The 23,391-nt window shown below is 45.5% G+C and overlaps 1 protein-coding gene across 6 annotated transcripts; it reads right to left on the reverse strand.

Annotated features, from left to right (window-relative positions):
* Positions 1-6,835: 6,835 nt before the first annotated feature.
* Positions 6,836-21,365, reverse strand: CIPC (CLOCK interacting pacemaker). 6 transcript variants are annotated; one of them, XM_060095781.1, is made up of 5 exons: positions 21,074-21,365; positions 19,433-19,502; positions 15,680-15,867; positions 11,412-11,581; positions 6,836-7,906 (listed from the first exon to the last, which is right to left on the reverse strand). In XM_060095781.1, exons 3-5 carry the CDS (start codon positions 15,813-15,815, stop codon positions 6,980-6,982), a joined length of 1,233 nt encoding a protein of 410 aa, XP_059951764.1. In that variant the 5' UTR covers positions 15,816-15,867; positions 19,433-19,502; positions 21,074-21,365; the 3' UTR covers positions 6,836-6,979. The 6 variants fall into 6 exon arrangements, with proteins under 6 accessions (XP_059951764.1, XP_059951763.1, XP_059951768.1 ...); XM_060095780.1 differs by lacking the exon at positions 19,433-19,502; XM_060095785.1 differs by lacking the exon at positions 19,433-19,502 and having other exon boundaries at positions 6,836-7,873; positions 21,074-21,360.
* Positions 21,366-23,391: the final 2,026 nt, after the last annotated feature.

The following is a 23,391-nucleotide window of genomic DNA, read 5'->3' on the forward strand; positions in this document are numbered from 1 at the left end:
TTTTGCTTAAGTGAACACACACCTGCATTTCCCAAGCAGCCCAGTGACAGGCGACAAGCCTTGCTGGAGAACAGAGGGGAGTCAGAATTAATCATTCTCTAGGGGGACCACCTGACCTCTAGAACCAGACTTTCCTGCATTTATTAAATAGAATGCAGGGCCTACTGAAGGTGCAGTTTTTTGTTTGTGGGTATCTTTAAGCTTCTTCTCTTCCCCTGACTCTGGGGCAACTTATGAATTTGTATCAGGGTGAGCAGAAGAGATGGTGATTTCAGCCCAGCTCTCTGGAGAGGTATTATGGTTTTACTATCTGCGAGTAGGAGCAGGTCTGGGTTTTTCGGCCAGGGCTCAGGAGCTGCCATGCTCTCGGCCCCAGACGGAGGATAGGCTCCAAGCCAAGCACTCCCATCTGCCCAGCCAGAGGCCAAAGGCTTGTGGGTGACCCTGGAGAACAGAGGCCCTGGCCCACCTCTGTTATACAGACATTTACCAGAATTAGCGAGCAGTCCTCCAAGGCCCCTGCAATTCCTGAGATAAAGTGAGGCTTTAGGAAGATTAAAGGCAGCTATTTTTACTCTCATGCTCTCCAGCCACTCTGAAGGCCTTGCTCCAAACGCTCATCATTCAACCTGACTTGGGCCCTCACGCGGGCTGGCCTCGGGATCCTACTTTCAGTTTTTATTCCCTTTCATTTCCTAACAGCTTCCACCCACTCACTGTGTTACTCCACAGGCTTTTCTCTTTCTTTCTCATCTCCTCCAGATGCTGTAATGTGAGGCAGGAACCACACAGACTGTTCTTTCAAGCAATTCTCTCATGCCTTGCATAACCATCCTTCAGAAAGAGAAATAGACAGGAAAGCCACGTGTCGTAAGAACGAAGAGAGGAAAAAGCCAAAGTGGTCACAGGAGTCCATGGACCCACAGAATATCTCCTTCCAGGAAACCAGTCAAAGGCTGCGTTGAGATTTGCTCTCTTCCCGTTAGTTGTCAGTGTGATTTTGGTCGAAAATACTGTTAATTATTCCAAGCAAATGACAACCCTTAAGGGGTGGAAGGCCATCACTTGAATTCCATTGCTGGGCTTTTGTGCAGGAAGGCTGCCTTGCCCTGTGGAGCAATTTCAAAGTACTTTAGAGACATCATTTTTTTGTATTTCACCATAACCCCAGGATGTCAAGTGGACAGCAAGGACTACTCCCCTTCTCTTCTAAGAAAGGGAACTGAGATAAAGCTGCTTTCTGCCTCTTTCTCTCCAGCCACTCTGCTCGTGCTGTGTCCCCCAGGCAGACCTCTTCTCATCTCTTACCTCTCTCCCGGTGAGGATGAAAGATGATACCCAGAGCCTGGGACCAGAATAAAGTCCTTACAAAGTACCACCACATCTACATGGTCTATGACTATTTACCATTAAAATAATGTTACACCAACCTAAGAGCCTCCTTAGAAAACACGCAGAAACATCTTCTCTGCCAAAAAGGAAGCTTCCTAGCACGGTGTACAGAGAAGAGCTGAGGCAACATCACACAGATTCCGGGGAGGCAAAGGGAGTGGGCCAAGGGAAAAAGATTACAAGGTTATGGGGAGAGAAATCTGGGACACAATAAAAGCAAACTGACATCTTCTCTAAAACATAAAAACCCATGATGTCCTTCATTTCAGATGAAAGAGCCAGGGGCAGATGACTGACTAGGAAAGGACATAATTTGATTTAATCCCCAATTATTCTCCTTTGGGGCTCATGGGTCTTCATTCGAGGGCAGTCTCTTATATGGGAGTTAGTAAATCCACGTTAGCTGCAACCAGGTAATCAAAACCAATGCAGGCTGGCAAAATGCTTCTCCCAGAGTCACATATAAGAAGTGTGAAATCTGACAGAACACCTTAAAATCAACTAACTAGAGCACTAGGAACCTACTTTGAAGGCACCCAGGGTTTTCTTTAAAATTTAATGGATTACCGACAGCCTCCGACTTAGGATTTTTTGACTTTACGATGGTGCGAAAGAGAGAGGCATTCTGCAGAAACCCTACTTCAAATTTTGAATTTTGATCTCTTCCCCGGCCTAGTGATGTGCAGTAGGATGCCCTCATGATGCTGGGCAGCCCCCAGTCAGCCACGCGATCACAAAGGTCAATAACCGATATACTTATCACCATTCTGTACTCAGACAACAGTTCTGTTTTCACTTTCAGTACAGCAGTCAACAAATTCCATGAGCTATCCAACACATCATTATATAATAGGCTTTGTGTGAGATGATCTTGCCCAACTGTAGGCTAATGTAAGTGTTCTGGGCAAGTTTAAGGTTGGTTGGGCTAAGCTATGATGTTTGGTAGGTCAGGTGTACCACATGCATGTTTTTGTTTTTTTTTTTTACATACAAAATGGTTTATTTGAATTCAGGAACTTCCCCTGTTACTAAGAACTCTGTTTTAAAGAAACAGTACAAAAAGAAAAATTCTAACCCAAGTTAAAAAACAAAAATAAAACCAAAAAAGCCGAGAACGAAACAAAAAAAAACTTCAAAACATTTTCCACTAAATACTGATATAAACATGTAACAAAGAGTATAAAAAGTTATTCATTTAAATATATACAAACTCTTTTCAACTCAAATACTGTTTTAATACTTAATCGAGGAGGATATACAGGAGGAGGCGGAGAAGGGAGTGGAAGGAGGATATATTGCAACAGCCTAGACAGTACTGTTAACTCTATGATAACTGACAACTTTTTGTAAGAAAACTGTCTCTTTGCTTCCAATGTGGACCGGGACTCTCCGCGGGAAGGGTGCGCGGCTATTTCTCCGCTGAGCTCACTCTTTTGGGTTTGATGAAGGCCATGCCACCACATGCATTTTTGACTTAGGATATTTTCAACTTATGATCGGTTTATCAGGGTGTAACCCCACTGTAAAATGAGGAAGATCTGTAATTTTAAGCCTCACCTGTAACAGACAGAGATCTTACAAATGGTTAGAGTTGGGAAGCACCATAGACAGAACCAGTTGCAATTCTTTATTATTCAACTGAGAGGAGTGATACCTAGAGGTTCAGTGACTTACCCAAAGTCACCCAGTGAATGAGTGACAGATGTGACAGGTGCATGGAGGTCTTTAGACCCCACTGCACCAGGCTACAATCTGCAATGATGTCATAAAAGACATGGATTAAACAGACATGTTTGCAACGGGCAGGTATTTCCACATACAGGAATCATGTCCAAGGGCCAGGGATGACAATGACAGCGCTCTCCTAAGCCTTGCAGGATCCACTCTGTGGCTCTCGTGTCTCTAGCTTCCATCTCTTATGGGAGGGTGGTTCTCTATTTCAGGAGGGGCCTCTTCTAGCCATCTTTACCCATTTTTGTTTGTTTTAGTGGTCTTACGGCCATCTTTTTAAAAGTTACTTAGAAAATTGTGTAGGACAGAAATAATGTTGTAAGAATTTAGACTATGGCAACCCTACAGGCCTTTAAGTGATGATAAGCTTTTTATTTTCCCAGTGACTTAAAAACCCCAGGAGGGGTGTCCTGACTGGCCTCGGAGAGCAGGGAAGACTACACATCCCCCTGCTGAGACTCTGTAGGTGAACCTGGATGAGGAGGAGCGGAGCCTTAGGAATCAACTCAGAGAAGCAGGAAGGAAAAGGCTTGGAGATGTACTTGCTAAGGACCGCTCTGTGGTAAAAGAACTTCACTTGATATGGCTTTAGTTTATCCCAGGAGACGACTGTAGTGGTTCTGCCACTTAAAAATTCTGTTTGTGAAAGTGTCGTTATCAGATGGAAGAAATCATTGGCTTGTATTCTCCTCTCTCTCCTCCCCACCTACCCAATATTAACCTCCATGACTCTAGGGAAAGCTGGGCTATCCATTTGCCTTAAGAGTGCCTGCATCTCCCTTAAGTTCACACGGGTGAGAGTCTGAACAATGAATTTCCACAAGTTCAGTAACTAATCCCAGGGTCCCCAAATGACACGAGTACATATGTATGAAACCTAAATCAATCAAACATTTACTCTTGATTTCACTTAGCATTTTAAGCAGTTATAAAGCCCAAAGGCCAAATAGTTTTCAAGTAAGTGACTTTTATTTTTCTCTGACATTTCACAGTCAATTTCTACAAAACTTCATACTTCCTCAAAAGAATTCACATTTGGTAAATAAATCTCTACCCTAAAGAATTCATAGCTGGAAAAACACTTCAATATATGCACGAGAGTTACTTTTCTGCTGAAGGAATCATAGTAAAGTCAGACAATACCACAATCGATAAAAAGCAATGAGTGTAATAAATTACAAATGTCACCAAACTCCATTCCCATAACCAATTCAATCAGCAGCTTTTTCTAGATGTGTTTCAATACTGCCGACACAATCTGCCGAAACTTCTCTTAAGGGTTGGTTTGAGCTAAGAATGGCTTTTAGAAAACAGCAGCTTTGCCACAAAACTTCATACCAGATCAAATCACGCATCACTAAAATCACTACTACTTACAGCCTCGTGAAACCAACGGAGGTCCTTCCAGTCAACTCCGAGGTTCCTCCATTTGCCGATCTGGTTTCTGGCTCCACATGTCTGCCAGCCTCAGTGGATCTCTCCTTCCATGACCAGCTTCTCTAAGTGGCTTCATCTGCTTACCGCTCCACTAGGTAAAGAACACCCATGCTAAGAGCCCAGAGAGACTTCCGCACTGAGTTAGAACATCAGAGAAGAGCGGGGCGGGGGGGTGGTGGTGCTGCTTCTCCCTGTCACTCAGCAGTGAGGATCAATGACGGCTTTCATCATCTTTTACCTGACAGGAGGGAATGCAAACCTTAATCTAGGAAGAAGAGTCCAAGACGCATAAAGCTCCACAGAGGGTTTTTCTGAAGGAGTAAATTTGGTTCTCAGCAAGTGTGTTCAGATTTTTGACTCAGTAAGACTCATGACTGGTGCCCAGGCTGTTCTGAAGGCACCTGTTTCTAGAGCTTTGCTGCCAAACATACTCTGCCAAATAGGAAGCTTCCTAGCATGGCGTGCAGAGCAGAGCTCCTGCAGCACCACACAGATTCAGGGGAGGCAAAGGGTGTGGGCCAAGAGGATAATATTAAAAGGGGCAGAGTCTGCTTAAAGAGACACATTTGCTCTGATTTTTGAAATCTTTCAGAAAGCAAATGGCAGGTAATAATTCTGCATTGACCAGGAGAGTCTAAAGCTTTTACTGAGTTGTTTACTTCTAAATTGGTCGTATCTAAATTGAACATGTTTGAGAACAAAACGCAGGCAATCTGAAGCCTTGTAATTTTTTTTTTTTTTTTTTTTTTTTTTTTCTGTACGCGGGCCTCTCACTGTTGTGGCCTCTCCCATTGCGGAGCACAGGCTCCGGATGCGCAGGCTCAGCGGCCATGGCTCACGAGCCCAGCCGCTCCGCGGCATGTGGGATTCTCCCAGACCGGGGCACGAACCCGTGTCCCCTGCATCGGCAAGCGGACTCTCAACCACTGCGCCACCAGGGAAGCCCCTGAAGCCTTGTAATTTTAAAACTATGTTAAGAGTTACAACTACCTAGCAAACATGAGCATTAGCTTCTGGCCTTGGTAGAACTTCAAGAACATTTTCCTTGCAGAAAAGATGAAGTTGTCATACAGAATTTCTTACTAAAGTAATTGGTACGAAGATTTTCAAGAGGATGAAATTTTTAAATGGGAGGATAAAAACCTGGCAACTTGACTTAGAAACCTAGTTTACGATGAGGCTGAAAGAGTGTGTATCATCTGTAAGTTCTCATAACACTCTCCACTTCTAGATGGACTTCACATAACCCACTACACCTTTGGCTTTGCAGCCAAATCCAATGCACGAAAGAAACACAGAAGACTGCTCCACATCACTGTGACATAAGACAAATGAAAACTCTGGACGTGGAAAGAAAATGGATAACGTTTTCCAATTTTTTGTGGACTTAATGTCATAACCTTATGATGATTTTAATTCAAAGTTTATCAAGCTTAATAATCATTTCTTTCCTCTTTTGTAAAAACAAAGGGGGAAAAAAGATGGTAGCAGAGGGCTGACTTGTATTATACAATCGGGAACCACGAAGCTCTCTTTTAGGATTTTCACATATAAGAAAATCTTCTTCTGCATTGTTTCAAAAGAAGAGAGAGAGAGAGAAAAGCATAAATTATCAGAATCTTCCAGCTCTCAATCAAGAGATGTTAGCCATTTCTCCTTTCTTCAGACTGAGTCAAAAAAGCAGTGCATCAACTGTAGCTCCAGATGGTCCTAAATCCATTCCATACTTTACAAATCTGAAATATTTCACCTACCAGTTTAACAGAAATCTGGCTCATGATTAAAGTGTATGAATTAACAGTACTACCCTCTCCCCTTGACTTTCGAGTTTAAAGAAACAAAGCTTTAAGTGATTAAGTGCTTGCATCCGAGGACCAATGTGTGCCCAAAGCATTTTAAAGCATTTTAGGTTTCTCCCAAGTGGCACAATGCCTCATAAAATGCAAACATCCTCCTCTTATATTTTCCTCTATGACTAAACCTTCAAGGGAAGATCCACAAAGGGCTCCTTATGTCACCTACTCCCTGGCTTGAAAGGTGTCACTCTGTATGCCTGTCTGTGTCACTGCATCCCTGATCGCGGTTAGTGAGTGGGAGGGTGGGAAGTGACAGCTAGAAGGGCCCCACACAAGCATCTTTCCCGCTTTGCCCATGATCCATCGAAGTGCCTGCAAGCTAAGGAAGAGGGACTCGAGGACACCCAAATCTGAGGTCCTCAGTGGAACGGAGACAAAGGTAAACTGTGCACAGACCACAGGTTAAGACAGCAGCCAGGTATTGGCATGTGGCTTCGTAAGTGAACCACTGAACAGTTTAATTTAAAAGGAAGGCTCTTACATAAGTTTTGGGAAACAGGAGTAGATAACGGTAAAAGAGTTAAAAAGAACCACTCAAGTAACAGGAAAATATGCCTTCGATGTTATATGTCTGGCTGATCGGAGAATGCTTCTAGGTCACTGCCAGTATGACCTGACCCTGATGTTAAAGACGCCTGCAGCTTGGCCCAAGCCTGAGGAGCCCTGCTCTTGGCGGCCTCAATAAATAGCCGGGTCTGCTCCTTTAGCTGGTCTAGTTCCACCTGAGTTGCCTGGTTCTGACGAATCAGCTCCTTGGTTTTCAAAGTGATCTCCAGCAAACCAGATTTGTGTAGGACTACTAGGGTATTCTGAAAGCGCCTGTGCTTGCTCTGCCGCTGCTCTGAGAAGCTATCTGGGCTGCGGCAGAGGTGCTCCGCAGCCCACAGAGGGGAGCTGTAACTAGCTGACAGTGGGGACAGCGGGGAGTTGCTCTCCATCCCGTGCAGGGTACTGTCTGACGCACAGACAGGGCTGGCGGGGGAAGCAAAGGTCAGGCTGGGAGCTTTAGCCACGTGGCTGCTGGACACTGGCTGAAGCGTCTGTGGACTTCCACCTGCCACCAGGCAGGGCACACCCTGAAGAGCTGAGTCCTCGGCAAGCTTGGTGCTGAGGGGCGCTGGAGTCGGGGGCCTGGGTGGGCCAGCACCAGCCTTGGTCGGCTCGCTAGAAGACAGGCTTGGCCCAAGTCTCTCAGTACAGATCTTCTTCTGCATGCCACCTTCTCCTCTTTCTTCTGGGCTGAGGGAAAGGCCCCTTTTGCCGGGGTGTGGGGCTATTTTGGTGTAAGAATTGAGAATGGGCAAGTAGTTCCTGGAGTCCGACTTTTTCTCACCAGCGTGACATGGGCTGACAGGAGACGGTACAGGTGGATGAAGGAATAAGAGCTGGGGCTGTGCTGAGATCACTTCAAAGGAGGGCTGCACAGACCACGACTGGAGCTGGGATGAGCTGCTGCCCTGAAGGAAAAAGCAAAGGAAAAGAGCAGCACACTACATGTTACCTGCAGCTGTCCAAGAGGCAAAGCAAATACTCAGATATAAGTACATAGCTTCCCTCACACACGGGGTAGCCCTTCTTAACATGACTGGAGATGTGGCTTAAAAATTCATCTGGGGCTTCCCTGGTGGCGCAGTGGTTGAGAGTCCGCCTGCCGATGCAGAGGACACATGTTCGTGCCCCGGTCTGGGAGGATCCCACATGCCGTGGAGCAGCTGGACCCGTGAGCCATGGCCGCTGAGCCTGCGTGTCCGGAGCCTGTGCTCCGCAACGGGCGAGGCCTCAACAGTGAGAGGCCCGCGTACCGCAAAAAAAAAAAAAAAAAAAAAAATTCATCTGGGTCTGACATCATATATTTTTTTTCTTAAGGGAAAACTGGAGGAAATAGCTATCTTTATTCAAGTGCTATCACTTGAGAAAAAGAAACTGTAGGAAGGTGAAGTAGTGACATAGTTAAGGTCACAGGTAAGGCAATAAAAGTATGGATAGGGGACTTCCCTGATGGTCCAGTGGCTAAGACTCCGCGCTTCCACTGCAGGGGGCACGGGTTCGATCCCTGGTGGGGGAACTAAGATCCCACATGCCATGCAGTGCAATAAAAAAAAATTTTCATAAATTAATTAAAGTTAAAAAAATTTTTTAATTAAAAAAAGAAATTTTTTTTAAAAAAAGGATGGATAGTACAATTTGCCAGCATAAGTTAAAATGTGCTAATCTCAATACTATAAATGTGACTTCACACCAGTCTATCTTCATTTAGTTACATCTGGAACCTCTTTTACCTGAAAACAACTTTTGATTAAAAAGTTACATATTGTCAGGAGTTCACGGGCCCCTGTATTTAAGGCAATGACGCCCGACGACCACAAAGCTCTGCGAGGCAGGAACAGCCACCGTGTACGGGTGCTTACCACAGGCTAGCGCTGTGTGTGAGGTGTCACGCGCACTGTCTCACTGAATCGCCGTAACGATCCCATGAGGTAGTCATCATTTCCTTTCACAAACAGGAAACTGAGGCTTAGGAAGTTGAAATAACTTGCTTTCAGTCCCCAAGCTACTAAGTGCTGAAGGTAGGATTCCATCCTCTGACTCTAAAACCCATCCAAACCATTCTGCTACATTGCTTTTGCTCTATTACTCCTCAATTATACATTTTAATTTTTAATTAAAGTACTGATTCAGACAGTAATCTAAGAAAGAAGGGCATGGCTACTTTTCTCATGTATTTATTCATTTAAAAGATAGACCCAGACTCTTTATTACAAGGACTTTCCATGAACCTGTCTCTAATATTTAAAAGCCAGTCCAATTCCAACCCGGGCCCAAAGATATGAGTGTAGATGAGGCTAGGCAGAGAGCGAGCCTGACAGAGGCCCTTACCCTTAGTGCAGTCACGTGATTTATCTGAGGAAAGCGATGGACTATGCTCCCATACCGGCACCTGATGTGCACACATTTCAGCTTCCTGGATACCTGCTTAGGAACTCCTGGCCAAGTTCAACTACAGTTCATCTCCTGTGCAAAGGCTGGGATGACCTGGAGAGTCCATTCTGGAGCCCTCTTGGTGTTCAAATATACTCTGGGATGTCCATAAGCAAGCAATGCTGGGACTAGCGACCACACTCCCCCGTCAGAGGAGATAACAAAAATCAGGGGTCTTTCAAAGAAGACATCAGCCTAGTCCAGATCAGTCAAGAGCAGAACTTCAGGCTGTCCCCCTGCTCACTCATGCCATAAGGGTTGACCTACAAGGCAAATGGATCCAGAAAATACCGAACTCGTTGCTTTCCCAAGGTGATTTCACTGGATTATTCTTCCTAATGCTATTGTTATGCCCACTTAGATACTCAGCTTATTTGTTCTAATTTAGATTTTACAAGATACCATTCTTATTGAAATCACCTGAGGGAATACCAGACAAGATTTTAGACTTGGATAGGATCTCTAGAATCAATCCTAGCCTCATGTTAAAGATGAGGAAAATGAAGTTCACAGTGATTAAGTAATTGTATGTAAGATCACGCAGTCTGGTGACAGAACTGGAATCAGAGCCTCAAAAGAAAAATCCTAAAACCAAGCAGCAATAACTAAGACATTATGCAATAAGCAGAGATTTTTTAAAGTGTATAATGTTTTTAAATTTGGAATGTGCTGGATTCTAGCATATGTGAAAAAACAAAACTCCTAGACTGCTCCATCAGGTCAGTCTGCCCCCAAGCCTCCTGTCTCCTGATCAAGCCCAGCAGCCTTCCCAGTGGGTCTTTGTCCTGAAGAAGATGGCTCTGCTGGACCCGCCTACTCACCCTGCAATAGCCCTCTGGAGCGGCCAGCCTCGCCCACGACAATCAACAAAGATGCCTAAGGAAGAGTGACCAGGGGGCCAGAGAGGAAGGCAGGGAGGAAACAGCAGGAGGCAGGAAGCCCTGAGAAGCACCAGGGGGGCCTGGACAATCTCATTTGGGCTCCATTTCATGTCTTTATTCTCTTGCCTCATTTCAGTGAGGAGAGCTGTGCTTCCAGCTGAGATGTGATGTGCCAAGCAAATATCTGCAAATTCTTTTTCCAAACTCACCAGGTTGCCTTGTTGAAAATCAGTTTGTGTTGTTCAGCAATAACTAGGTAATAGTTAAGACATTAAGGTCTCCTGTCAGGCTACAGCCACATTCTTCTACCTAAGGTGGGAAGGTCAACAACATACAGCCAGATGTCAAACTTCACTAGCTTTGAGCAGCCTCATCGACGGACCCATGCGAGGACTGATCTATTTCAGAGCAAAGTAGGGTAAGGTTACATGTTCTTTAAGTTCATATGATTGAGCTGTTTGTTCCAAACACTGGGGCTTAGCTTAGATTTGTATCTAAATCTTCTTTTCTTTCGTATCTAGACAATAATCACATAATTTGCATAGTTATATAAGAAAGCCTGAAACAGGGTTATTTTTCAATTCCTCAGCAATGCCGTGTGGAGTCTGCTGGTACAGCCGTACCTAAACCAAAGAGCTCCTTTCTCACTAATGACATAGTTCTGGCTGATTACTAAGAAAGTGCTCAGAATGTAACATGAGACACAGGTAAATGGACTCTACTTCTCAAAAAAATACTTCTAAAAGTCCCAGTCAAATTAAAAAGAGATCCTCTTGTTTCTACCTTAAATTCTGTCGTATCTTAGAATGCACTACAGAAGTTAGGACATTTCTGCTTGGTTCCTTTAAACATGACTAAAGTAGTCCAGATCGCTTTGGACAAACTAGGGATACAGAAATAAAACAGTCCTACTATCTGGAAGATGAGAACACATGTGATGACTCTTGTATTCCTTTTGCAAACACCGTCAGTAGTTGAAAGGACACATCCTCTTCCCAGCACAGAAGCATGTGTTGGTGCGGTGCCGGTGGTCTGCTTCTCACATCTCTCCTTGGCAGAGAGGGAGGAGCTCTGGGCACAGGAAGCTCAGAAACTCTAGCGTGCAAAGAAGTTATGAGAGCTCAGTCCTCCTCACCTGTTTGACCAGCACGTTCTTCATGACAACCATGGGGGCCAGTGTTGGGAAGGCACCGCTCGCAGGCTTGGCGCTCGGCCTTGGCCTGTCTTCTCGGCTCCAGCCTAAGGCGCTCAGCATGTCCTCAGACTCCATCTGCTCTGCCGAGCTCAGGCATTCAGAGCTCCCATCTGGTGGGCGGAAAAATGGTCAGTTTGCTCAGGCTCTTAACCAGTCCTCCTGGGGAGCCACGGACCCCTTGAAACGGAATGGAACATTTGTGGTATGTGTTTTTGCGAATTTTTCTGAGGAGTAGGTATCTAACTTTCACTGGATTCTCAATGGGAGCCATAATTATCCCTCCCACCCCAAGAGATTGAGAATCACTGCCCTAGGACAGCGGACTTCCCTTCTAACTATTACACACAAAAGCCTGCATCCATTTGGGTTCATGAGAAAGTAACCATCACCAGTCTACAGGAGAAGTGGGTAAAGCCTTCAAAGTTAGCTCATTACTTTTAAGAATCTGTGGTTGAAAGGGAAGAGGAGCGTGCGTGTGACTTGGGGCAAGATTAATAAGACCTTTAGAGGCTCCGGGCACTACACGATGTAACGATAATAACAAAAACAAAACCAACCTATAAAACCTCAAGATTTACCTCCACGCTGAAATTAAAATAGCTTCCTCCTAAGTTTTCTAATTGTAAAATTCTGGATAAGTTCATCAAGATGAGGTTTACAGTGTGTCTTTCTTGTTTTCCTCCTCCACCCAGTTAAGCACCTCCTTTGTTAGTGTCCTAAATGCACGCTGAGTGTGCCCGCTGGGGGTTCCGCACAATGGGTGATGGAAAGATACTCTCTGCCACAAAGAAAAGAAGGCTGCTCTGCGTGAAATCCATACGGAAAGGGCTCAATTAGCTCCCTGCTGGAGTAAACCAAGAGACAGCAGTAACCCTGCCAGGGAGGAGTCTGGGAAAACCCTGAATGCTCATCAAGAATCTCAGAGTCGTCTGGATGAGGCAGGACTGGAATGTGACTACAATTTAGAAGAGAGCAACTGTCAACACTTGCATTTAATCAGATTCTCCAAAGATGTTTTTTAGAAATTACTGGTGTTGGGGTCTTCCCCTCACTCTACTGAATTGAGTTATCTGGTGTCCAGGCACGTGTTATTTTCACAAAGCACTACAAGTAATCCAAATGTGCACCTCTAGTTAAGAACTATTAGGCCAGAAACAAAGGACTTCAGAAGAAAAGTGCGTACCTTGTACATGTATCTTGGTTTCTAAATGCCATTCTGCACAAAAAGGACACCAGGGTTCCTTGGAGAAATGGCTGATATCTTTGGTAGGGAAGGTGCAAGATGAGCCTGGACATCTTACTGTCCCAGAAAGCAAGGATGTGCTCCAACACAAATGGGGACATGTCAAAGACACAGGCGCCACCTAGAAGATACTCCCACTGACCAAATGTGGGACAATTTGAGTATCAAAAAGAATCATGATAATGGATTGACAAAAATCACAAAAAAATTCCGTGAATCCACAGTGATGCTCTAAAAAGGGGGCAGAGGAGAGAAGTACTTCTTTAGAGAAGACTGTCGGCTAATAAAATGTACAAGGAACGATAGAGTTAGATCCCCATTTTCAAACCACAAATGTTGTAATTGGTTCAGGCAAGGATCATCAATGGATGCTAAAAGAGTTTGCTGGGGAACAGGATAGTCACACAATCTCAAAGTATCATCCCATAAATTGCTCATTAATTACAAAGAGAAAAGAATACTTTTGCAGTAAAGAAATCGGGCATACACCTACTCCTTTAATCAGAGTGTCACCAAGAATAAGACACACTTAGGAGTCACCTTATGTGTTGCAATGAGGATATAACATCAAAAATTTAGTTTTCTATTAAAAAAAATGTTTAGCCTATTTCTGATAATGGGGAAGCTACCAGAGAAATCCAGTGTGAAACATTCTACAAAACAACAGGCCTAACTCCTTTAAAGATGACAATGTCCCAAAAAAAAGAACAGGAAGACGAGGGAGCTGGTCTAGACTAAATAAGATTTAAAAGACAGGGACAGGGCTTCCCTGGTGGCACAGTGGTTAAAAATCCACCTGCCAAGGCAGGGGACACTGGTTCGAGCCCTGGTCTGGGAAGATTCCACATGCCGCGGAGCAACTAAGCCTGTGCGCCACAACTACAGAGCCTGTGCTCTAGAGCCCGCGAGCCACAACAACTGAGCCCACGTGCCACAACTACTGAAGCCCATGCGCCTAGAGCCTGTGCTCCGCAACAAGAGAAGCCACCACAGTGAGAAGCCCACACACCACAACGAAGAGTAGCCCCCGCTCGTCACAACTAAAGATAGCCAGCGCGGCAAAAACCCAACGCAGCCAAAAATTAAATAAATAAATAAATTTTAAAATTAAAAGAAAAAAAAAAAGACAGGGACAATTAAATGAAATGCACAGCCTTCAACTGGGTTCTGGACCCAAAACAAACAAATATACAAAAAGACTAACAATTATAAAGGCCACTATTGGGACAATGGGAAAAATCTCAATATGGACTGCAGCTAATTAATAATCTCAAATTACATCACATCCCAAGGTAACTGGAACGATAACTCAGGCAGTGACAAAACCACTGGCACCTGGCCCAGCTGTGGCTGAAGGTATTCACTAGGGCCACTTTCTGGAGCACAGTGTATCTGAGTATTTTTGATATTGCCTTATGTGAACAGCACAATACTTCTTAAGGCACTTCTGCATAGAGAATAGGAAACTTTCAGAAGAACTATCCAGACTTTGGGACATGCTCAGAACAGCTGGTCTGACAGAACTGAAGTTATTGGATGAAGTACCAAAATGGCCACAGTATTGAGAATAACAGGGGGTGGGATTATGGTTAACGTTTGTTTTCTTCTTTGCATGTACCTAAATTTCTAAGCTTCTACCGTGAGCATGTATTACCTTCAGGATATGAAAAACAGACAAAAAACAAACACGATATTAAAAGAAAGAAAAAAAAAAGACACTAGGCCTGCAAAGTTTCCCAAACCTGTCCGATCACAGGAATCACCAGAGACACTTGTAAAAATATAAAACTCACATTCCAGGTCCTCCCCCAGACCCTCATTATCACAGTCTCCAGAAGAGGGGTCTGGTGATCAGTATTTTTAACAAATGCCTCAGACGAGCCTTATGATGAGGCAAGCTTGGGCAACAATGCTAAAAGATTGAGAAGAAAAACCCAAAGGGCTATAAACCTGCCCTCCTGTCCCTGAACTGTCCTTATTCTAATCCCTAGGACGGTGTTCTGTTCCTCTGAGCAACAGTCTATTTATAATTTGGCTTCCCGTGCAGCATACCTACACGGAGAAAATACACCAATCTAAGGATGACTGAGTTCTAGTTTTCCTAACAGCTGCATTTCTCACTATAAATTAATAAATCAACACAGTGGATTGGTAAGTCTCTGTGGGCTGGATAATATAAATCTTTCTCCAGGAGAGGGCTCCACTCTCAGGATGCTAACCCAGCCAGAATCCCGTGGCATCACCCCTCTGCATCCCCTGGGCCAAAATGTTGACACTAGAGCCATATTTAAGCCACTACTCTCAGACCTGGAAATAAAAAAGCCTCGGCACAAAATTAAGAGATTTACTGGGTGTGCAACTAGTCCTTTCAGATAAAGTTTAAGACAAACCAATAAGGAAAACTGTCTTGCTTTCTTGTCTCTAACAGATACTCAAGTTTGGAATTGGGCCAGGAGACTCATAGTCCAAATACAAAAGGCACAAATACTGGCAGGGATGGGTTATGGGGGGAAATGTTTTTAAACACAGCAAACACTTTCTCAGCAAAAAAGTTACCTTAACAAATTATATACTACTTTTGTTTACTTTGTTATATGTGGTGACCACATGCAGGCTTTTTTCCCTGCAATGTAACTATTCCTATGAAAAAGGAGGTAAGACAATAGAATTGTGAGTATTTAAATATATTTTTCCAGTAGCCACTTGCCACAGTTGGAAATATAAGATTTAAAGTTGAGAGTCTAAGTTGAAAAAAGATGTCAAATCATTCCTTCAGAACTAACCCCACTGTGACCGGGATGAGTACCCCGCCATATGGCAACAGAATTACCATTTGAAGAGATCAGAAAACTATTTCTCCTGTGGGTGAAATCTTCTCATCCTTACCACCCAAATGAGTTTTTATGGAGGACGTTTTTCAGGCAAACCATTCATTACAATGTAGAAATGATAAGGTATTTTTAACCTGAAAATCCAGAGTCCTTATCTGACTCAGCAGCTGCCATGCCGAGTTGACGAGACACTTTTTTCATCTCTGGGCCTTTGCTCAGTTTGGCTGAGAGCCTTCTAGAGCCCTCTCTGGATGGGTTCTTCCTCTCCATGTTTTACTGGGCTGGAAGTGCATTCATCAGTACTCTTTTCATCTGGACTGCCCTGTGAAAAACAATTACATAAGAAGTCATTGCCTGAAGAGCTGAGACAGGTGAGGCCAGTGGTGAGTAAACTAAGGGCAAAGAACACCGGGCGGCGCCCACTTGCTCTGTGTGCACTTTCCCAGCGGTCTCAGCTGACAAAGGCTACGAGTTTACTCAACAGTAGAATGGTTTCCACCCAAAAGGAGGTTCACTGTCCTGCGATGCCCTCTAATTCCATTATAAATGCAAAGCACACAAACCACATTCTCAGTGGAAGCTTTGTAAACTGCTAACAAAGGCACATTTGATTAGGCTTTCTGGAATGCTCCCTGAGGGAGGAAAGCAGAGGGGATGCCCACCTGGGACCAGGCTTGCTTCCCAGGGTACATCTGCAGGCCCCGGACTTTCTGCCACCTCCCAGAGTGTAGTTTCTCAAATTAACTTTCCACTTCTTTGGATGAGGAAGTGAACAGAGTAAAAACAACTCCTTACGTATGCATGCTACATTTTGGCTTAAAAAGCACTTCTAGGCACACGTAAGACCATATGTAATAGTGCTTTGATTCCACAAACGCCCATAACATTATTGCTGTTAAGGTTCTTTCCTTGAGCCTCACAATGTCCTCCTCAGTTGCTATCCCACTTTACAGAGGAGGAAGTTGAGGCTCAGATAGGTTACATTCAGTCATTTAAAAATATTTATTGGACTTCCCTGGTGGTGCAGTGGTTAAGAATCCGCCTGCCAATGCAGGGGACACGGGTTCAAGCCCTGGTCCAGGAAGATCCCACATGACGCACAGCAACTAAGCCCGTGCGCCACAACTACTGAGCCTGTGCTCTAGAGCCCGTCAGCCACAACTACTGAGCCCGTGCACCACAACTACTGAAGCCCATGCACCTAGAGCCCAAGCACCTAGAGCCGGTGCTCTGCAACAAGAGAAGCCACGACAATGAGAAGCCCGCGCACTGTGACGAAGAGTAGCCCCCACTCGCCACAACTAGAGAAAGCCCACGCGCAGCAACAAAGACCCAATGCAGCCAAAAATAAATAAATAAATAAATAAAATATTTATCAAGTGCCTGCTATGAACCAGGCATCGTGCTAGGAATGGGGGTATAGAGTGAATCAAACAGACCTGGTCGCCCACTTCCTGGAAAGAAGCCTAGATTTGATCCGGTGACACACAGCTAGTCCAGAGCAGATCCAGAACTAGGCTAACAGTGCAAAGTATGAGAGCAATGAGCCCTTCATGATATTCTAACAAGGCCCTCTGACTCGCCAAGGGATGCCAGCTGTAAGGATACTGCAGGGATAAAGAGAACAGGGGACCAACAGGGAAAACAATAATAATAATGGAACTGCAGAGTGCTATAGTCTGAATGTTTGTGTCCCCCCAAAATTCTTATATGAAATCCTGACCCCCAGAGATGATGGTATTAGGAGGTGGGGCTTAAGTCATGAGGGCTTCACCTCATGGGATTAGAGCTTTACAAGAGGCTCCAGAGAGGTCCCTAGCGCCTTCCACCGCAGTCAGTGAGAAGTCTGTGACCTGAAAGAGGGCCTTCCCTGGACCACGCTGGCACCCTGCGCTTGGACTTTCAACCTCTAGAACTGTGAGAAATAAATTTCTGTGGTTTATAAGCTACCCAGTCTGCGGATATTTTGTTATGACAGCCCAAATGGACTAAGATAGTTGGTTTAAGCAACAACCAGTGGCATTTTTATTCACAATCCATTCTTGACTCCATCCATTTGTCCTTCTGAGTAGAGAGAAACATGGCCCCCTGCCAAAACAGCACTGCATCTGAAATACCCTGAAAATGTCGAGTGTGAACATTTCTGCTAATACAGGATCTAGTGAAGAACATTAACTACTCCAGAAGCAGAGAAGGGATTCAACATGAAATTAAATAGAAGACAAGGAGGTTTACAGGCATCCCTGAGAAACCCTCTCGCTCATACTTTTGCAGACAGTAGAAGTGGACTAAAGGGAATGCACACTGATCAGAATTTTAAACTCAATTCCAAGTAAATATTATTTTGTGCAATATCTAACTCATTTAAGGGGACTGGCTTCCCCATTCAATCCATGTCAACCAAGCACTCTTTGACAGAGCACGTTTAGTACTACGTGCATGAAAGGTACACTGGCACTGTCACAGCTTGCATGGCACTATGCAAAAGCACATCTCTCTACTGGACGGCTATGAAGTTTGACAGCATGGACAATCCAGTTTAAAAAGCAGAATAAAGTGTAAAACTATCTCTAACTAAATCAGGATCCTTTTGTATGAAACCCAACAAATGTACATAGTTTCATTTTCCTGAAATAGTACTGTCTGAAAGTGAACAGAGGGCTTTTTCAAAAATGGAAGCAGGGCTTCCATGGTGGCGCAGTGGTTGAGAGTCCGCCTGCCGATGCAGGGGACACGGGTTCGTGCCCCGATCCCGGAAGATCCCACATGCCGCGGAGCGGCTGGGCCCGCGAGCCATGGCCGCGGAGCCTGTGTGTCCGGAGCCTGTGCTCCGCAACGGGAGAGGCCACAGCAGTGAGAGGCCCGCGTACAGCAAAAAAAAAAAAAAAAAAAAAAAAAAAAATGGAAGCAGACATGGGTGGTGGATGGGCAATTAGACTTAATTCAAGTCTGACCCTGCTATTGACTTAGATTAGGAAGATAGCTCATGTTAGTTGCAACTAATTAAGAGCTTGACAAAGTTTCACATTATCTTATGAAATGGATTATTTCACAGGCATTTTAGATAAAGCACTCCAACTTCTACAATCCTTGTGACAAGACAACGAATAAGGTCTTGCTACTGTTACTAAAGTGTAGTCAACGGAGCTACAGAAAATACACAGGAATTTATCTGGCTCATCTGAGAATAGGACAATATTGGTTGGGGAATCAAAATGCTGAAACGTTGACATTAAAAGGAGAACAGATGCTCAACTTTTAGATCCTGGGGAATTGGTGGCAATTGGAAATAAAGAATGCATAATCGACTTTAGAGTAGTAAACTGACTGCTTTGGATTTTACAATAAAGTTAGATGCTCATAAGCTGACCAGGGGTTGAAAATGGGTTACCAAGCTCATACCCACTGTGCCTTCTCTGCTTCCTGGCACAAACTGGAAACCACTACGACTGCCTTACAAACATCTCATATCCTCACGAGCCTAACTCTGAATTAGGATGACTCCAAGTTAAGCTTGGATTGACCCTAAATGGGCCTCTTACAAGTGCACATGTAACACACTGTCCAAAAGGTTCCCACAGAGAACAATATACACTAAAACTCACAATGGAAAGTGAATCAATAAATCTAGAGGTTTATGTAAATAGGTATAAGATAAAACTCTACCAAGTGCTCCACAGCACTTGGTTCTTCTATTTATGCACTTCTCACATTAGAGTCTAATTATCTGTTCGTCTCTTCAAGCTCAAGGGTTGTCTTTTCATCTTTGCAATCTCAGCGCCCAACAATTCATGTGTGAGGTACTCACAGAATAATAAATTCCCACAACTCTTCTGTCGTGCTGAGCCTTGCTGACAGCCCTAGCAGCTTAGCTGTCACCAAAATACCTGAACAGCTTGAAGGTCAAGAGTCTGCATTTCCAAACACCATGGTCACCTCACGTCCAGGTCTGGTCTCCTGCAGGAAACAGGTATCTCATCCACCCCTTATTCTAAGCTGAAACCTCAGGGGTAAATCCAGCAACCAAATCAGAGGTTGGTCCAATCCACAAACAGTCTCTATGGAGATTTAGGCCTACGATAAAAAGGAGACCCAAGGTGTACAAGGGAAGGATCTGAAATGCTGCTCACAGATCTCTCCTTTTATAGATACCTGGCAACTTTCCTGAGAGCTCAAGTTCTTTTTAAAATGTGTCATGTGTTTAACAGGCATGCGTGGACAGAGGTGTGAGGTGAAAGCCCAAGCAGAGGCTTAAATACAGTAAAGCGACAAGGCCATAGAAAATTAAGACCTTACCACCCAGAAAGCCATGAGTAATTGCTGGAATTATAAATACATTACTAGGGTTTCTCTTAAGTCATTTTCTCTTGGTCTGCATATTCGGAGATGCCATTCTGGGGGAATGTCTGTGGATTTTTTAACAAAGGAGGAAAAAACCCCATCGACCTAAATCTCTAATATTCATCTTCCCCATCACATCCATTTCCATGCTCCAGCTTGGCTGCAAATTCATGTCAAAGATCCTAAGCATACAATGTCCTCTGTTTGGAACCTGGTATGGCTCACTCCACTCTCCTCTTTCAAAGAGGAGACAAGATTAGAGAACTTCCTCAAATCCCCTGCTTGGAGAAGGGTTCACAGTTAACAGTGCCCACCCACCCCCCATTCGCACCAGCCCACGATGCATCTGTGCCAGACAGCAGGAGCACCCTCCAGGCATCCACCAGCCTGCCAGCTCAGCAGGGCAGAACTGGGCAGACCCTAGGACTGTGCTGTGACTGGCATACCACCAGCCTCCCGGGGCAAACGCCCAGGCAACGCTTACTGCCAGGACTTGGGCAATAACAGGGAGCCTGGCTGCGGCCTGTGCCCTAGGCCTGGATCAGAGCTCCTCTGAACCCGCCCACACTAACCACTAAGTCCTTACTTGGCAATGCCCACCTTCTCTCCCACCTCCCCACCCCCTGGCACCACGCCTGGCAAGCTGGTCACCCAGGGTAAAGAACCAGCCAAGTGGGTGACAGCAAGCCTCTGAAAAAGACAGCACACCTGTGCCCCGGGCCCAGAACAGAGCACTACCCCTCATCCCCAAACGGGAGGCCCAGGACCCTCACAGGGTTACCAGCTCCCGCGCTCATTCACCTGCCCAGTCCCTGCCCCTCTGCTCACAGCACGGCGGGCCTCCAGGCGCTCCCCCGCCGGGATGCCCAGCCGGCTGTTGCCCCCAGGGCTAGACCAGGGCTCACCCGCCCTCGCAGTCTTACCCCAATTGCTCCCCACACACAGCCCCCTCCTCACCCGCGATCTCCTCTGCCACGCAGTCCTGACCCTCGCAGCAAAACCGACCAACTAAATGGGGGAGGAACGCACCACCCCCTGCTCCCATCATTTGGCCCTCTGTCCCCCGAAAGTCCCGGCTCGGCCTCTTGCCTACCTTGCTTCCCTTCTTCTCTCCCCTACTCCCACTTCCTTTTCCCACGCTCCTCGCCCAAACCCTCCCCCTTCACCCTCAGCCCTCCTCTTCTCACCTAGGACCGAGGTCGCCGCTCCGCGACCGGACGACCCGCGAGTAGAGTGGCGCATGCGCGAGCCCGGCCCCGCGGCTCCATGACAACCCCGTCGTCGTCGGGTTTCAAGCTATCGCCCAGTCCTCCCGCCCATTTCTCCTCCCCACCAGCCTCCGCGACGGCTTTCGCCAGCCACGTGACACGGCTCGGATGACCCGGCACCACCGAGACTGCTCGCTGTTCTCCTAGAAGGGCCCTTGGCGGCGCCCGCTGTTCCGTCTCCGCCGGAAGACGACGTCGGCACGCCTCTCAGGGAGGCGCGGGCGTCCTTAAGAGGTCGGCGCGCTCTCCGTGGAAGGTGGGCGTCTCTATGGTTGGTTCTCCAGGCCCAGCCGCCATTTTGTACGGGGATCTTGAGCAACGAGCTGCTGGGGGGCGTGGTTCAGAGGCGGGATCCGGAGAAGCCGGGGGTGGGTCGGCTTCTAGCGGACAAGGCAGGAGGAGTGGTTCTCCCCGGGGTGTGGGTGGAAGTCGGTCGGGGGAAGCAGCGCTCTCGGTTTGTACACTGGCACGCCGTTAGGGTTGGGGACCGGGACAGGCCATGCTGACTTGCACGCGAGCCCGTGCGGAGGCGGCCGGCGTGGGAGGGGAGGCTGGCAGCCTCGCCTTGTCTCGGCCCGAAGGAGGCTTGCCCGGACCGCCCGGCGCGCTGCTCACTTTGCTGCCACGCCTGTCGCAGCAGTTGGTTTTCGTCCCCTACCATCCCTCCAGACGATGCTTCACGAGGCAGGGACGCAATCAGTATTTCTTGTGGGATGATTTCATGTCATTTGATGTGTGACTCACTTTGCCCTGTGCGACTGACCCAGATGTTGAGTTTCACATGGATCCTGTTTCTCACGCCAGTTCTTGAAGTGTCACCACGAACCCACTAAAGAAAAAAAAGGGGTTGGGATCATTTAAAGTTCTGATGCGTTGAATCAGTGAAGGTTACTTCTTAGGTTAGAAAAATTCCTTCACAGGTGGAAAAGAGGACACGGGTGAATGTAAAGATTGCTCACCGGTAGAGGCAAGTTCTAGAGCTGACGTGTCCGGTAGGTTAGCCACTAGTCACTAGGAGGTATTGAAACTGATTAAAATTAAATAAGATGAAAAGTGGGTTTCTCATTCACGCTGTCCACATTTCAAGTCCTCAATAACCACACGTAGCTAATGGCTACTTTATTGGTAGAGCACATTGCCAGCATCACAGAGAATTACATTGGATCTAGATGGTGGGGCAGGGGAAACTCTCCCTATGTTGGTAATCCAAGCCTTGCTAAGTGCTGCTAGGTCATAAGTAATCACATTAGTCCTCCAGACACAGATAATGTTAATGCATTACCAGGCACGAATGTATTTATTAGCATAAGCTCTACCAACAAATAATAATTGAATGCCTGCAGCATGTAAGGCTTTTGTTTAGGGGATGGAGGGAGTGAAAACTATAGTTAACAATTATCTAGTAATTAAGAGCCAGGCAGCTTTACATGCATTCTCTTATGATGCCTGTACATATTAATGAGGTCGCTGTTATTAACGTCTCCATTTTATAGATGAGGGCACTGAAGTTTATGTCCATGATGACCAAACTACTAAGCCCTGGATCTTTTTGAGGCAGAATAAAACAGTTTTTGCCCGGAAATACCTTAGAATCCGATATGGGAAAAAGACATGTTCTAATAAATAGTATGAGAGAGAATGTGATAAATGTCAGAGGATTCTGAACAAAATCGAGTTAATCAAGGGAGTGAAAAATAACCTTCTGCTTGTTTCTGTTTGTTGTTGAAAGAGGAAGAGACCAGGAAGTAAAACTGTAAGAAGGACAGGTAAAAGTAGGATATCCAGTAATGGACGCGGGTGAGAGCAGAATGCTTACCAGCCAAAAGAGAATAAATGAAATAAGCAAAGGCGTGAGGATTATTTTAATCCTCCAAAAGTGCAAATAAGTCAAACTTCCCTGATTTTAGCTATCTTATGGCCAGACGGCCATGCTGTATCAATAACTTGAACTTCAAAGACACATGAGGTAGTGGGACCAAATGAATCAGACTAATTTACTGATACGTGTAATTTTAATTGAGCTACTGTACGGCCCTATGTAATTAGAGACAGAGAATCAGCAATTCATGAAAATGGGTAACGAATCTTTTTATAGAGCCAAACGAATGTAAAAATTTTTCTTTCTTTGCTAATTCACCAGGGTTTGTAAATCAGTATCTCTGTTGATAGTTTCCTGTCAGAGTGCTGCGAGTTCTTTCCATCTCTGCTGTCACACTCTTGTTTAGGCTAAGGTTTCC

The sequence above is a fragment of the Mesoplodon densirostris genome, chromosome 4 (genome assembly GCF_025265405.1).
Source record: "Mesoplodon densirostris isolate mMesDen1 chromosome 4, mMesDen1 primary haplotype, whole genome shotgun sequence".
In the NCBI taxonomy this organism is placed as follows: Eukaryota; Metazoa; Chordata; class Mammalia; order Artiodactyla; family Ziphiidae; genus Mesoplodon; species Mesoplodon densirostris.

Coding starts and splice junctions, on each gene's coding strand:
- CIPC (XM_060095780.1), bottom strand. CDS start 15,815: ATGGAGAGGAAGAACCCATCCAGAGAGGGCTCTAGAAGGCTCTCAGCC. Junction 11,582..15,679: donor TAAGGACTCTGGATTTTCAG/GTTAAAAATACC, acceptor TCCGCCCACCAG/ATGGGAGCTCTGAATGCCTG. Junction 7,907..11,411: donor AGAACGTGCTGGTCAAACAG/GTGAGGAGGACT, acceptor GGTAACATGTAG/TGTGCTGCTCTTTTCCTTTG.